Source organism: Malania oleifera, chromosome 4, assembly GCF_029873635.1.
Source record: "Malania oleifera isolate guangnan ecotype guangnan chromosome 4, ASM2987363v1, whole genome shotgun sequence".
In the NCBI taxonomy this organism is placed as follows: domain Eukaryota; kingdom Viridiplantae; phylum Streptophyta; class Magnoliopsida; order Santalales; family Ximeniaceae; genus Malania; species Malania oleifera.
This window is the reverse complement of record NC_080420.1, coordinates 90,762,845-90,778,462: the sequence shown is the minus strand read 5'-3', so window position 1 is coordinate 90,778,462 and position 15,618 is coordinate 90,762,845. Positions and strand designations below refer to the sequence as shown.

The 15,618-nt window shown below is 35.6% G+C and overlaps 1 protein-coding gene across 2 annotated transcripts in view; it reads left to right on the top strand.

Annotated features, from left to right (window-relative positions):
- LOC131152952 (protein PELOTA 1-like) overlaps positions 1–11,725 on the top strand; it is a 39,225-nt gene extending 27,500 nt beyond the window's left edge. For both annotated transcript variants that reach the window (XM_058104921.1, XM_058104922.1), the window contains exons 13-17: positions 2,606–2,678; positions 2,834–2,872; positions 6,753–6,847; positions 11,114–11,220; positions 11,352–11,725. In XM_058104921.1, coding sequence (XP_057960904.1) covers positions 2,606–2,678; positions 2,834–2,872; positions 6,753–6,847; positions 11,114–11,220; positions 11,352–11,425 — 388 coding nt within the window. In that variant the 3' untranslated portion in view covers positions 11,426–11,725. The remainder of the gene's footprint in view (positions 1–2,605; positions 2,679–2,833; positions 2,873–6,752; positions 6,848–11,113; positions 11,221–11,351) is intronic.
- Positions 11,726–15,618: the final 3,893 nt, after the last annotated feature.

The window sequence follows — 15,618 nt, the reverse complement described above, 5'->3', positions numbered from 1 at the left end:
CCACTTCCAATGGAAGGATTTGTGGGGATCAGTATTTTTGAATATGATGGTACAGGCAAAGAGCAAAAGAAAAGTGATGGAATTAGCCCACTCCAGTTCAATAGATTTCTAAGAAGGACCGTCAGACTCAAATTTTGTTGGATACTTTGAGCCTTCAATTATCTGGATGTGGAGGAAATGAAGTTCGGCTTGATGGTGGAAAATTTAAGCCTAACTACACAGTAGAAGACAGATCATGACAAGCACTACAGGAACTTAAAAACAACATGGCAGCACATCAGCTGCAGGAATTATTGCTGACAGCAACAAGAATTGAGTGCAAAGTCACTGAACAACAATTAAAACCGCCAGCATCTGAAACATGATTGCAAGCAGGCAGGCAATCATGAACATGCTGAATTAAAACAGCTTCATCATGCCAACACCAGCCAGAACAGCGAACTGCACCAGCAGTATACACAAAACTGAGCATAAGCATAACTGCTTCTCATCAGAAAATCACCATGAACAGACAGCATCCTACCAAGGATGCTGCACAGACAAACCATCATGATGAAAAATGGTCCCTAAATGACTCAAACCAAACAAAAATCAGATTTGAGAACTAGTTAGGGGAAGATAAGAAAAAAAAAAAAAAAAAACAAAGTGTCTAGAGAAACAGCTATGATAAATCAGATTTAGAGGTGACTAATGCTTTGATACCATGTTATAAAGCACAGATAGAACAGAGAAGAGGGGAAGAAAAGAAAAAGTGAAGAAAAGATGAAGAAAGCAAAAGAAGAAGATGTGGCAGTTTGCTGGAGCCTTATGTACAACTCCTCGTTTGCCCTCATATGTATTTAAAACAATAAAATAGGAGCCTAATGGATTTCTGAAATAACATATTCTGTTCTAACGACCTTTAAAAGCTCACATAGGAGCCCAACAGATTGTATTTTGGCAAAAGCTCCCTTAAAAGCCCCTAGCTTACTTCCCAGTAAATGCACTCATGGATTATGATATTCAGGGTAGCTGGTCCAGTCCATTCGATCTCTGATTCTTTGGCGGTCAATCCCTTCCTCTTGCTAACCCTAGTTTCCATGAAAGCTCCCAGACAACCAGCCGTTGTTACTCCAGCACTCACCACTTGAGAACCTCCACAATTCCCACTTGCCACCCGCCCTTGCTGTCTCTAACATTGACAGGCATTCCAGAGGTGTGCCTTGATGCATTCTGAGGATAAAACGCCACAAGGCATGATGTAAAAGGCAAAAGTCCCGAGAGGGGGACACATTTTGGAGTTGGGTGTACGCCTTGGCCTGAAAAACTCGCATTTCACACCTTTGCAGATAAGGTGTACACATTTCAGACCCCATCATTCATGCAAGTTACAGAGCAGAAAAAGCTTCCCTCAACATCGACAAATACTCTCATTCTCAACCTGCTTCAATCATCAACCAATCTCACATCTTTTGCAGAGATATGTGCCCTTGTCTTCTCTGGCAATCTCTATCCCATGTCTAGGACCTAATTCTGATTTTTATACTCAGCTTCTTCAGATCTTCACGCAGAAGCCTCGCTCTTCGACGCTCGGCTGCTTCAGATCTTCATGCAGAAGCTTCTCTCTTCAGACTTATCTCACTTCAGAGAGAGAGAGAGAAAGTCGTGACTGAGTCAACCTATTTTAACCAAGAAAGACAATGGGTTTGGTGTAAAGTTTTTAAGCTTGGATGGGCACGTGGCAATGGCCTGGTAATTCAATGGCCAATACCTTCATAGCCAGCTTGAGTTTAGACTTTTAAGCTATTTTTAGGGTTAAAATTTAAAGAACATGCTTTATTTTAATTATTAAAAAAAAATTCATATTATTTTTAGTGTGTATAATTTATTTATATGTATTCTTAAGTAAAAGTTAAATTCTCAAAAGGCTTATGCCTTACCTTGTTAGGGGTAAAACACCTCACCTTATGGCTTCACCTTTTAAAACACCAGTCCCTAAAAAAACTGGATAGTACCTGCTTCCAACTCCGGCAGTCATGATTGCCTGAAGATTGAGCCATAACTTCAATCATCTTCTCCAAACCCACAATCGCCTGCAACTCTTGTGAAAACCTCTGCCAACTCTCCCCTTCTTGACATCCATGAATGAAAATCACATAACCCTGACCATTTGTCCATAAAATTGCCCTTCTGATTTGCTTTAATATTTGCCTTGCCGAACTTCTTGTAGCTAGTGCTCTTTTCCAATTTTGATATAATGCAAGTACTTGTATACCCATCTAGCAGCTAACAGGGGAATTCTATTCCATCATCTGTGATTCTGGGTTTTCTCCTCCAGATGAGCATAACCCCCTACCCCAAACTTTCCTTGTTGCGGGTTGGAAGGCTTATTTTTTTTAACTGCAAAGTTGTGGAAGTTTACTTACCTATTTATGTCAAGATGAACAAGAGAAATCTAGAAAGGAGAGCGAGAGAGAGAGCGAAAATGATTGAGAAAAAGAGACTGCAAAAGTGTGTAGCTATTCCTCCCGTAAATGTGGAGTTATGGTTGTCTTTGCATATTATTCTTTAAATTTTGTTATAACTGAGTCCTAACTGTCACCTGATATTCAGTTTCTTTATGCAGGCATAGTTTGAGAGAGGTTCTGGATGCCCCAAATGTCATGAATATGATAAAAGATACAAAGGCAGCAGAGGAGGTAAAGTAGACAATGAGACTTGATTGTCATTTTGAACACCTTTTCTTTTCATTTTTTTCAAGTGATTCTCGTAGTTTCTTTTACTAGCTCTCACTGTTAGTATAACCACGTTGTTCAAATAATAATTCAGTCCTTTCCTGGTCCCCTTGAATTAGGTTCGGGCTTTGAAGAATTTCTTCAACATGCTATCAAATGTGAGGTTCTACCCTTAACATGTATAGATTATTTTATACATATTTGTTTTTGTAACATGTCACAAACCTGCAGGCATTGATGTTAAACTAATTGATGTTAAACTAGCCACACTAAATAAATTTGTTGTATTTATGATAATCCATGCATGAGCTCAAACCTTAATTATTGTCTCTGTGAAGATAAATCATAATTACTTGGTTTTGTGATGAAATTAATTGGATTTAGATTAATTTCATGGTACCATACAAACAGCAGATGTTCCTTTATGATTAGCTGTGTTCATACTTATACATGTAGAGCGCAATATCATATTGATTTGGAGTGGGTTAATGTATTACCAGTAATGATTACTGGCACTCATGATTTAAAACAGCCATGGGAAGAGAGACAAGAATATAGGTGGAAAGGATAAATCCTAGGGCAAATTCACAACGATGAAATTTGATTCTAAGAAATCACCTCCCATTACAACCCTAATAATGTTCTTGTTGGCTTGACAAGGCTTAAAATCTTGTTTTGATGATAACAAATAAGATGAACTTAACATATTTGATTAAGTGATGATATTTCAGGACTCAAATATGTGAATACAAAGTCAAATGCTCATAAGGATCATTCAAAGTTTATACTTCAAAGAAAGATGGACAAATGAAGCTTAAAGAGTCAAAACATGGATTTAAAGATGTCTTAATAAAGCTTGAAGATTATGAAAACATGGATGTTAAAGAGGACTTGCTAAAATGTTTAAAGTATTTTAAAGCTTGAAGACAAAGCAAGAGAGCTCAAAGAAAGATAAGCATGAAGACTTAAGAGCTTAGAATGTCAAAAGTCATAAGAAGTCTTTATGTAAGTACTTCGTATTTAAATATCTTATGGAAATATGATGGAAGCTCTTCTAGGGTTAATTATGGACTTAGAGACCTTATTTAAAACCCTGGAAAATGTTTTATAAGAAATCAAAGCAAGAAAGCAAAAAGGATTTTTGAAAACAAAAATGAAAATTTTGAAGTTGGTCTACTCAAACGACTGAGGTGTACTATTAGAAGTCTGAAGATGCACCCTCAGACGACTGAAGTTTTACTTCAGATGTCTAAAGAATTTCTTCAGAAGATTGAAGAATTAGTTCAGTCAACTGAAGATTTATTTGTTGAAACACGGAACAGGCAGACCAACCTCAGAAGATTGAACCTGAAGTTCAATCGTCTGACCCTGTGTCCAGACTATAATTTTCAGTGCTTTAAAGAATATCAGAAGACTGAACCTGATAGTTCAGTCGTATGAACACTGTTAACGGTTAGAAATTTTAAATGTTTTAAATTTCAAATAAAGGTTGCTTGTGTACCAAATTTTCTAAAAACTTGGAAGATACTCCAAGTAAACTTGGGCAACACGAAATCACTTTTAGAAGCCTATAAATACATGGTTTTGCCAATCAAATTACACACCAAGAAAGAAAGAATTGAAAAATCGGCTGAAAGCTATCTTGCAAACAAAGCTTTGTTTTGCTCACTCATTGCAAAATCTGAATTGCTGAATTTCTAAGTTGTTGATCCATCCTACTTACGAGTTCTGAGTTGCTAATTCTCATCTAGAAGGAACTCGGTGATAAATTCTTTTGAGCTTCATTGTATTTCATATTGATATTTAATTATTGAAGTACATAGTGATTGAATTTGTACTAATCTGCTCTTTGTGAGAGTATCATTGTCCGCAGCTATTTTTTCTTGTTTCTTGACGATTCCAGGTTGTTGGATCGTTGACTGAGTGTGGGGTATCACTTGGAGAGGCACTGCTCTAGTCTATTGAAGGAGTGACCGAACGTGGGGTATTGCTTGGAGAGGTGTTGCTCTAGCCTACTTAAGGAGTATTTGAGCGAGGGGTATCATTTGTAAAAGGTTTGTTCCGCCCGAAAAGGAACGGCATAGTGGAATCCTTTGGTGGTATTGGCCAAAGGCGAGGACGTAGGCTGGGGATAAGCTGAACCTCGTAAAAAATGTGGTGTCATTCTCTTTCCCTATTCTCTTTAATCTCCAACAAATATTAACTGCGTGGTTGTGTTTTAATTTCTGATCATATACATTGCGTGGATTGGATATTAAATAAACTAAAGCTTAATTTGTTTTTGGTAATTTGCGGAAACCGAAAGGAAGTACATTGGTTGATCAATACAAATTGTGAAAACCGTAAGGGAGTACGTTGGTTGATTTAACACCCAAGACTCATTAACTGAAAGTTTATTTAAAGTCCAAGTTCTTGGAACGAGTGTTGGATTTCATATTGTGTTTCATATTAAGAAATCAAATTCATCAATACAGGGCTTGAATCAAACATATATTCAGGGATACATAACAAAGCTGAAAATTGCCAAAGTGATGCATATTGTATTTTGTGATTGATTACTTTGAGTTATTAAAGTGCTGAATCTTGAAAGCATTGCTGGAATAAATCTAACTTGTGTATCTTGTTTTGATAATTTTGGTTGAATTGAAATGTTGGAAGAATATCTGAAAATCTACTAAAGTAACCATACTTACACTTATTTACAAAGGTTTATAACTTAATTAATTTTCTGCTGAACTTGTGATTATAAAACCAATTTTGTTTGTGTTGTGTTGAAGTATTGATTGATTGTCCAAATAAGGTTTGGTTGTGTGATTACTAGATTAACAAGAGGTTAAGAATTCACGAAAGGAATTAAAAGAAATTTTAATAATCTAATTCACCCCCCCCCCCCCTCCTCTCGGGACAACTCCTAAACTTTCAGCTCTTGTATAGACACCCAAGGCACCCAAATAATAAATAAAGTCAAAAGCCAAATATAAAATTATTAAAACCTAATCAAATACCCAATCCCTAACTTGACTACAAAGAAACTTAGAATATGTAGTAAATTACATATATTTTAAAAATAAGAAATTAAGAAAATTACAGAGAAACTTATATATAGACACGCGCACACACACACACACACACACACACACTATTTGTAAACTACTAAGCTATTAAAAAAAATCGAATTCATTGAGTACATAATGCCAAGAGAGATAAACTCTAAATTATTTTGTGAGGTTCTAGAGTTTTAGACATCAACTCTTATTAGAGTATTTCTTTCATATAAACATATAGTTAAAATTTTCTAGTCGCATCTAAATTTATTTATTTATTTATTTATTTTTGATAAACAAAGAAATTTTATTAGAGGGGCAGAGTGTACAAGAAGAAAAAACAAGGAGAATAAAATCCCCCCTTTACTAGAATCAAAAGTAAGGGCATGTTTAGTTGTGGAAAATAGTTTTTATATTCCATTTTAGTTTTCCCAAAAGTTTACAAAAAATAAATGGCTAATTTTTTTCATTTTTACAACATTTTATGAAATAAATGAATAACAATAAATATTTTTGGCACTATTTTCTTGTGGAAATAGTTTGATTTTTCATTTCTAATTTTTCAAATAATTACAAAAATGCCACCTTATTATCCAAATTTCCACCTCATTCCCATTTTATTATTTAAATTTATTGTATCATGTTTTTTAAAATTACTTGTAATACAATATGGGCAGAACATTTGTTTGAATGGACTACTGTATTAAATATGAATCATATGATCTTGAACAAAATGTTCTTTAAGTGGACTCAAAGCAAACGTAAATCCTGACTCTCACACTAACACGCACAAAACAAATAAAGTTTCTCATATTCTTTTTTCAGTTTTTGATCCCTGGTATTTTCCTTGTTATTGTCCTTTTTATTTTTATGATCAGGTAAAAGCTTCTATTTTGGTTAATTTGTGGTGATTGTGAAATATTTTTGTTTGAGACTTTGCTTTTTCTGGTGTCCCTCTTTATGTTCTTATTGTGTCATTTTTTGGTTTGTTTAGGATCCAGCCCGAGCATGCTATGGACCGAAGCATGTTGAGGTAGCCCATGAACGAATGGCTGTCCAAACGCTACTTATCACTGATGATCTCTTCAGGTAAGTGTCATGAGAGTTGCTTTGCTTTGTGCAACTTTACTGAGGCAACAAATAACTATAATTTAAGCATGCATTTAGTGCATTTAATTGATAGATTCATTGATATGTTGATGTTTCTCAATGCCTATTCATATATAGTACCTTAGCAAGTATCTACTGCTTATATTTTCTAGTTTGTTTATTATTAAGTCATGCTTTGTAGACTCATGAATTACTTTGTGTCTCAATTTTTTCTTATATGCTAGTGTACATAAATTTGTTTACTTTCTGTTTTAGCTTTAAATAGCAAAGGAAATTGCTTTGTAGCATCGTTTTATTGAATAAATTTTCATTATTTCTACACTCCTTGTATGGTTTTCTAACTACATACTTGTGAAGCTTTGATCTTGACACTGTTGCAATTATTTTTCATAATGAACTAATGAATAATGGTATTATGGTATGGGCTAGAGAAGTGAGAATTTCTTACATGTGACTCAAGTATAAAGAGAGAACACCTTAATCTCGTGTCACTGGAAGCATTTTGCTCCCTCCCTCGTCAGGTCATAATTTGTCTCTCAATTGCAAGTCAAAAAAAAGAGCAGAGACATCTATTTAAGGATGTTGAATGTTTTTTTCTAGAGAGGGTGAACCAACGAATAATTTATTGAAATTAAATTTTTGGAAGATCTCCTAGATCAGGTATCATGTTTCATGGACGAAGTGATTTCATATAGCCAAACCCATGCAGTGGAATTTGGGCACTGTTATTAAAAAGTTTTTGGATGCTCCCAGTTGGAGTAAATTACACTCTTCCACTTGTAAAGGCACAAACACATCACCAAACCCTTAATTTTCTAGTAGATTGTTACATTTAGTGAAGAAGCTTACAAAGTTCCATGTTGGAGATGATTTTGACTGTATAATACATAGTTCTACTACAGTCCTACCAATCTTGGTCTTGCTATTTCAGCCCAACAAAACTATACTTCTGAACTAAGCTCCCTTAATCAGAAAGTAGTACAAAATTTGACCAATGAAAGGCAGATCTGTGGACATATGATTATAGAGAAAATGGATGGAAGGTTTTGATAACCTGAGTCCAGTTATAGGAAACTGTGTTATTAATAGATGATGGACATAAAAATTATACAACCTGGTTTACCAAGCCTATCACGGTATTGAAGTATTAGGATAATTGGAGGACACTCGTCCTCTACAGATCCTCAATTCCTCAAATGAAAAGTGTAGGCAGATTGAGTGTAGATAGAAGATCTCTAGATGCACAGTGAATAATAGAATAGAAACTCAAGAACACCAAAAATCTATCTCAGGAGATAGTAGGAGGGAAGAAGACTTGTCCCATCAAAATTCTGAAATAATCCAGAAAAAAAACTAATAAAACATAAAAATAGAAAAAAATAATAGTATTGAGAGCCAAAGATTCCTCTATTCAGAGTAGAAATTTGTAACAATAATACTACTAATTTTTCATATACTGACAAAAACAGTTTGCGTGGGCATAAAATCTTTGTGCTTGTAGAATTAATGGATGCTCACCATATTTTGAGAAAAGGTTGCTCATTCTCAATTACATGTGGACAAAAATAGATCATCCTGTTCAAGAATATATAATATTAATCTTATGATTCATAATGAGATAATTAAAATTTGAAGAATGAATTAGGATTAGAATGTATAATACCAAAGCTAAGGCTGCTACCTACTAACCAACATGACATGACTTGACAATTCCAGAAAGTTGAAATGGAGAGCAAAGCTATTGGAGCCTTTTCTGATGGATTCAAGGAAAAAACAAGTCTTTCCTCAAAATAGAGAAAAAAGAGGAGAGAGGAAGGCAAAACAAAATAACAATAGGATATGAGAGTAATAAGAAGAAAGAAAACAACGAACTGTAGAGATTGGAATTTTCAGTGAACTTTGAAAGGAATGGAGGCTTTTCAGATTCGGAGGAAGCAGGTTGCAGCAGGAGTTACATGCTGGATATATGAAGATACAACTAATATCTTGAAATATTAGGGGTCTAAATGGAAAATCTAAAAGGCCTGTGGTGAAGTTCTTTTTGAGAGAGTGGAAAGGGGTTGCGATCTTCCTATTGGAAATTATGATAGTAGATTGAGAGTTGAGACGGATCCTTTTCATATTGCCTTTCCTTGTCTTTACAGCCTCTTGAATTGTCATAGCATGCCTCTTGCAAATTTGATATTTAAATGGGGGTATTGTGTCTTGGAATTTTTCCAGGAGGAACTTATGTGAGAGGGGAAGCCATGGAGCTAGCCAACACCTTCAGGGTGACAGATTCTTTTATTCCTCATTCTGACTAGATTTTGGGCTTTGGATGGTCCTTGGGAGTTTTCTTGCAAATCCCTTTTTGATCATTTAACTCAAACATAATGGTTCTCATTTTCCTTTATATTCCTTGATTTGAAGTGCTAAAACTCCATCTAATATAAGGGCTTTTGTTTGATCGGCCATTATTTACAAGAGTAATACTAATGATTGGCTTTATATTATGAGATTGTTGAAATCTGTCTCCAAATGTATGCTTTCATTGTATCCAAAGCTGTAAAATGAATGCTTATTTAGTTTTGCATTGTCCATTTTCTTGGTGCATTTGGAGCAAAAAATTTTTATGTTTGGCGGAAAATTGGGCGGTCCCTTCTTCTTTGAAAGGTTTCTTCTTTCAAAGATGTAAGGACTTTGCAAATTGTGAAGCAAAATTCTTTGGAGATGTGCTATTTTTGCAGTTATGTGGAGCATATGGTTGGAGCTTAACTATAGAATTCTTGAGGGTGATGGAACCAGATTTGGTTTGGAGTACGGTTTTTGCTTCTTTATGGTTCTCTGCTTCTTGTTTATTTCTGGGTGGTGACTTATTGGTGTGCTCTGTGACTGGGTGGCTTTGTTATTTTAGGTTGTTTTTTCTTTATTTCTTATTTCAGGACTACTTGCCCTTCTTGTGATGCAATTGTTCTTCTATTCTATGGAAAAAGGATAAGCATAGAATGCCCAAGTTGAACCAAATGGGAAAACTTAAGAGCAGCTCATTATTTTGTTCAAATCCAAAACTAAGATGTTCCAAGAACATAAAGTTATGAGGACTGGTGATTCTGGAATAACAATTTCAAACGCATATAAAGCTTGGGCCATGGTGATTTAAAAAGGATTCACTATGGCAGAACTACTTTGTTTTGCCACTTGAACTCATAAAAACATTTTTGCACTCTTGGACAACACATAGATAATGCTTTGATATAATTAAGGCTGGCGATTTTTTCTTTCCAAGAAGAAAGAGCAATATCACGAAAATCTCTATGAATTGTGTTTATCACTAACAGCGAGATGATATATTGAGGTGTGGATACAAGAAACATAGATGATAGAGGACGATGGAATTTACATGACCATGGACTGAAAACCAAGTGATGGACAACTCACTACAAAACTTTTTTTTTGTTTGAATAATTATATTCTACAACTATTATAGCACTCTTAAATTATTGTACCTTTTTCTTTTACAAGGTTGTGTAAATAACATATCCATTTCAAAAACTAGCTAAGATAGTAGGACAAGGGGAATCCAAGGCATTTTAAGGCTGAGAGATTCATTTATATAAAGAGAGCTCTTCAGAAGGGCCCAAGTCTCCTTTGTATACATGAGCCAGTGAAATCTTGACACATAGGCCTACTTAGAACAAGAGATATTCAGTCTTTAGACACCCTTCTCGCTAATCTTTGTACCCATTTTAGAAATAAAAGTCCTCATTCTGTTTTCCTTTCAAAGCATATTTCCCTTTCGAATCTTTTATATCTGTATGTTTAAAGAATAGATCAAAGTAGAGACAATGGATTGAGATAGGAAACAAAATGGTTATATGTGGAGCCTGATCCAAGGAAAATATAGCATGGTTTAACTACCTCTTAAAACCAGAATCTGATAATGTTGGGCATTACTATCAACTAAGTTCAGTTAATGGTCAAAGTTCTTTGGTTAGATTTATTCTTGTCAAGCATGATGATTTAAGTAGTAGAATAATAACAAAGTGAGAATAGATCAATTAAGAAGGCTGCGGCAGCTTATAAACAGCGTTCTATATTTATCAAGGTGGTCTGAAAATATGTTTAGTGGCAGGCCTTTCTAGAATCAACCTTCTTTTCCCCCTGACCAATGTATAATGTCTCAGTAATTTCTTGGCTTGCGCCATTCAAATTTGATATATAGATGTCTCAAACTTTTAATGTTTTGGGTTTCAATTTGGTTTCCAGGAGTTCTGATATAGCAATGAGGCGAAAATATGTAAAGTTGGTTGAGTCAGTCAAGGATTCAGGGGGCACTGCCCACATATTTTCATCCATGCATGTGTCAGGAGAACGTAAGTCTCTATCTCTCTGTGGGGATTGTGGAGCATTTTATTGGCAGAATTCATGATCATAACTGGGTTTAGACTCTTGTTTGTATCTTTGGATATGATTTGGGCTCACCATGATCATTGTATAAAAGCAGAACTCGCGCAGCTTACTGGGATTGCAGCAATTCTTCGTTTTCCCCTGCCAGATTTGGAGGACATGGAGATGTGATGAAGCATTTCCAACAGACAATTATTAGTTTGCATATTGTATATTTATTTTGTTGATTAATAACTTATTATCGCCATGTGACCTAGAAGTCACGGGTTCAAGGCGCGAAAACAATTTCTTGTAAAAATCCAAGGTAAGACTGCGTCTGTAGATCCATTGTGATCCGTCCCTTTCTCGAATGCTGTATACGCGGGAGCTTTGTACACCGGGCTGCTCCTTTTGATTAATAACGTAGGAAGTCTCGCAACAAGAGTTGTGTGGATCAATTATTATAAATGTGGTTCATCACATTTTTCCCAATCTCTGTATTCTTATTTGTTTTCCCTAGGCTAGTTGACAATTTTAGTGTTATATTCCTTGCATAGGATAAGAGATTCGTCTCCCAGTGTACGGAATGTTCCTGTTCCATTGTTGTTTTGTTCTCTTGCTTTAATTCTTGTTTTTTTTTTTTTTTGTCCGGGATGTGTTGAAATTGCAAGACAATAAATTTTGTTCATGGTCAGTTCTCCGAAAACTAACAGTGCAACATTTTCGGAATTCTATCCAAAATCCCCAAACTAACTGCTGGATGAATTAAAACCATCTTGAAAGTTTTGGGCAAATTGAAGTCTAGGGTTGAGTATAAAACATAGGTTAAAACTTGGGCACAATTAGTGCAATCACACCAACTGAATGACTTTTCAAAAGCATGTGTGGCCATTGTACATGCAATTGATCCACATATGACCACCTGACACTCATGTTGTGCCTGTCCATTTTGATTGGCTAAACGGGGTTTAGGGCCAAATAATGCTTTTCGATCTTAGTCTTAGATTTCTACAAAATTATTAAAATTTTTATTTTTCGTCACCCTTGAAATTGAAATGGCAATCAATTTTTGCATTGTATAATTTCTGTCGAAATTTCATCGAATCATACAAAATTTAACTATATAAAGAAATTTCTTTAGAATTCAAATGTGAGATTTAGATGCAAAGTGAAATTTGTATTTTAATTTATCTTCTCTTTATTGAAACAAAAGATTATTACGAGGACTTTTGATATTACATGAAAAATTAAACTTTCAACAACACTTTATTTAACCATTATTGTCTAAAATATCTTTATTTTATAATAAATAATTTTTAATTGATTTATGAATTTCATTTATATTAGTCTAATATGTTTAATACACATTATATTGCAACTATTGCACTTATACACAAAAAGGGCGTCTCTAAGCCATAAGGCTCCTTGCTTTGTGAGACTAGGGGAGGGTCGTTACAGTGTACGCAATCTTAGCCCTACATTTTATGCAGAGTAGCTATTTCCTTGGATTCGTGACCAATCAATTACGAAGAAGCAACATTTCCATTGATCCAAGGCCCACCCTCTCCTTGTACACAATAAAGATGTATTTAATTTGTAATATATTATTCATAAAACTTACATTATTATGTTTATTAACCATTTCTAAAGTTTCATAAAAATAAAAAATCATGCTTTACTACTAATTTCCATCATTTTTTCAAATTGAAATCAAAATTTCCATACTTTTGAGTGTCAAAATTTTAGTAGAAATTGAAATTTAAAGGCCTTGCTCCCAAGTGACTATGTGCAAGGCCCATTGTTACAAGTCAAATAATTCGCACCGTGTGAGAGTTGTGGTACTAGTTGAGCGACATAAGCTTAAACTACTTAGTCGAATATTAACTCTAGATACAATACATGAATACATTCACATGCTTCTATACAAAGAAGTCGCAAATCGTAAGTAAATGTGCAACAAAGGGTTGAATCATATTGTAAATACATAAAGCCACGTAGTTTATCTTATTACACCTTCATATGTGACGTGTGTTTAGAGTGGGAGGCAAGTACACTAAAAACAATTACAGTTGATAGGTTTTACAATGTTAATAAACACTCACTCTCTTCCAAAGAGCTTTCTATGTTATTCTCACTCTAACACTATGAAACATCACTTTGACCTAGGAGTCATACTCCACTTACCTATTAGTATGCTACTAAACTCAAGACATAAGTCCTACACTACTATTGACATTATAGTTGTCCACCAAATGGGTGCAAGACAAGTGGCCATAAGTAACGAAGGTCTCAAATAAGCTTGGCCCATAACTTTCTCTCCTAATTATGCAATCAATATTTACGTAGACTTTGATGCTAAGCCCTATTGAAGTTCAATCATAAACATATCCATGTTGTTGTGTATAGAATCGTATTGCACAGCAGAATAACAATGCAACAATCAATGAAGAACAAAATATGGAACACACCCATGTAGTATATATATGATAATAAATAGAATCAACACAAGAACACAAGAATTTACGTGGTTCGGTAATGGCCTATATCCACGGGAGCAATCGGCAAAGTTTCATTATCCTGGTGTCAAAAGACACAATACAATGATCTTCTTACATTGAGAATACACCCAAAATGATGCATTTATAAACACTACGGAGGTTTCTCACATTCAAAATTTGAAATCAGCCTCGCTACCCAGAAAGAAACAGTTGACAGTTTCAGCAAACCATCGATGGTTTGAGGCAAAATTTAGACAATTTCGTCGACAGTTGCTTTGATGGAAAAAAGCAGAGAACAACATTTTGAAATCTTCAGCCAAACCGTCAACGGTTCTGTCGACGGTTGGAGCAAACCGTTGACGGTTTCCCACAACATGCTGATTGTACTATGTTCTTCTCCTTTGTGTATGTCATCCATTCAAAGATATGAGCCACAAAACACAACAATATTCACCTTGATGAATATCTGCCCCTTTGGAGAAATCCAAATAACATAGCCCAATGCTCCACCTTGACCTTGGAACGTTAGGTTGGGTCTGTCTCCCTTCTAGCACTTAGAGACATGAAGTAAGTCCAAGCAATGCTTGAACTTTTTAATAGTAACTGGTTTTGTCAAAATATTTGTTGCGTGATGAGTCCTTAAAATACATGATTTTAGACCCTCATTTACCTTTGTTTATCCTTATTTTATTCTATATTTACCCAAAGTTATCATTATTCAGAGCTATGCAAGGTTTGTTTGTCTTCTCGAGAAAAACAATTTAAAACCATGGAGTTAGGCATTACAAGAAGCCAAGGAGGATTTGGAGGATTCAAAGTTTAAATCCAGTTGTCCACCTAGGCTCCGAAAGCTTCAGATCATGGATGGACATGAAGATGATGCTCGACCATGTGGCGTGACCAGCAACACATTAGGGCGACCTAGTCTTCCACTGTAGACTCCAAGGTTTAGACCGAGATCAGAATGTTGCAAGGTTCGACCAAGTGTGTGACCAAGTGACCCGCCAGGCGACCGCGTCAAGATGTTGAGACAAAACTGAAATTCAGAAATACTGATGAAGTGTTCGACTAAGAAACCTTCAGGGGCGACCATGTCAAGATACTGAGATTTCCTGAAGATCGAGATACTACAAGTCTTGACCATCAGCTCGACCATCAAGACCTTGAGGCATGACAAAGTTGAAGATATTGAAGATTCGAATCCCTGATTTCCCGCAAGATCCAACTAGGGCACACACAAGAATAACTGAGGAGCGACTTGATCGACAATGACGATCTTCTTCGTGAGATTTGCTGCAAACCTTCCTAATTTGTAAAACAAACCTTGCAAACCCTAGAGCCTATAAGTATTCACTACAAACACAAGCTCTGGGTTCCTCTTTGGCCCCTTTTAGGTGAGTGATAGACCTAGGAAGTCATTGAGAGCCAAGTTAGAGTAGGGGTAGAGTAGTTTCGGTTCATGTATGGAGTGTCCAACGGCCTGTGACAATCGGTGGCATTCATACAACAGTCGTGTATATTAGGATCTCCTCTTGTACTTCTGGCATTAGTGACAGACGTTTTGAATAATAAAGGGATGATCTTTTTACTCATGCTTTCATTTATTGCTTTCAATTTACTTCTTTCCATTTACTTGTTGTGTTTTTTATGGAAGATTGCAAATAAGGATAAGCACTACTACGTATTAGTCAGAGGGAAATAGTTGGCTACGGAACTGCGGAGGTGTTCGTTATCGTTGATACAGGGTATACTCTAGTTCCCGACTGCACTCTGGATGGTTGGTGCACCCTTACTGCCATGTGCCTCGATCGCCGCTCTTTCGCTTTGGCCCGCTTGGGTTAGTACTTCTATGGAAGTCTGGATGAGCGTAGTTAGAGGCACGACGTC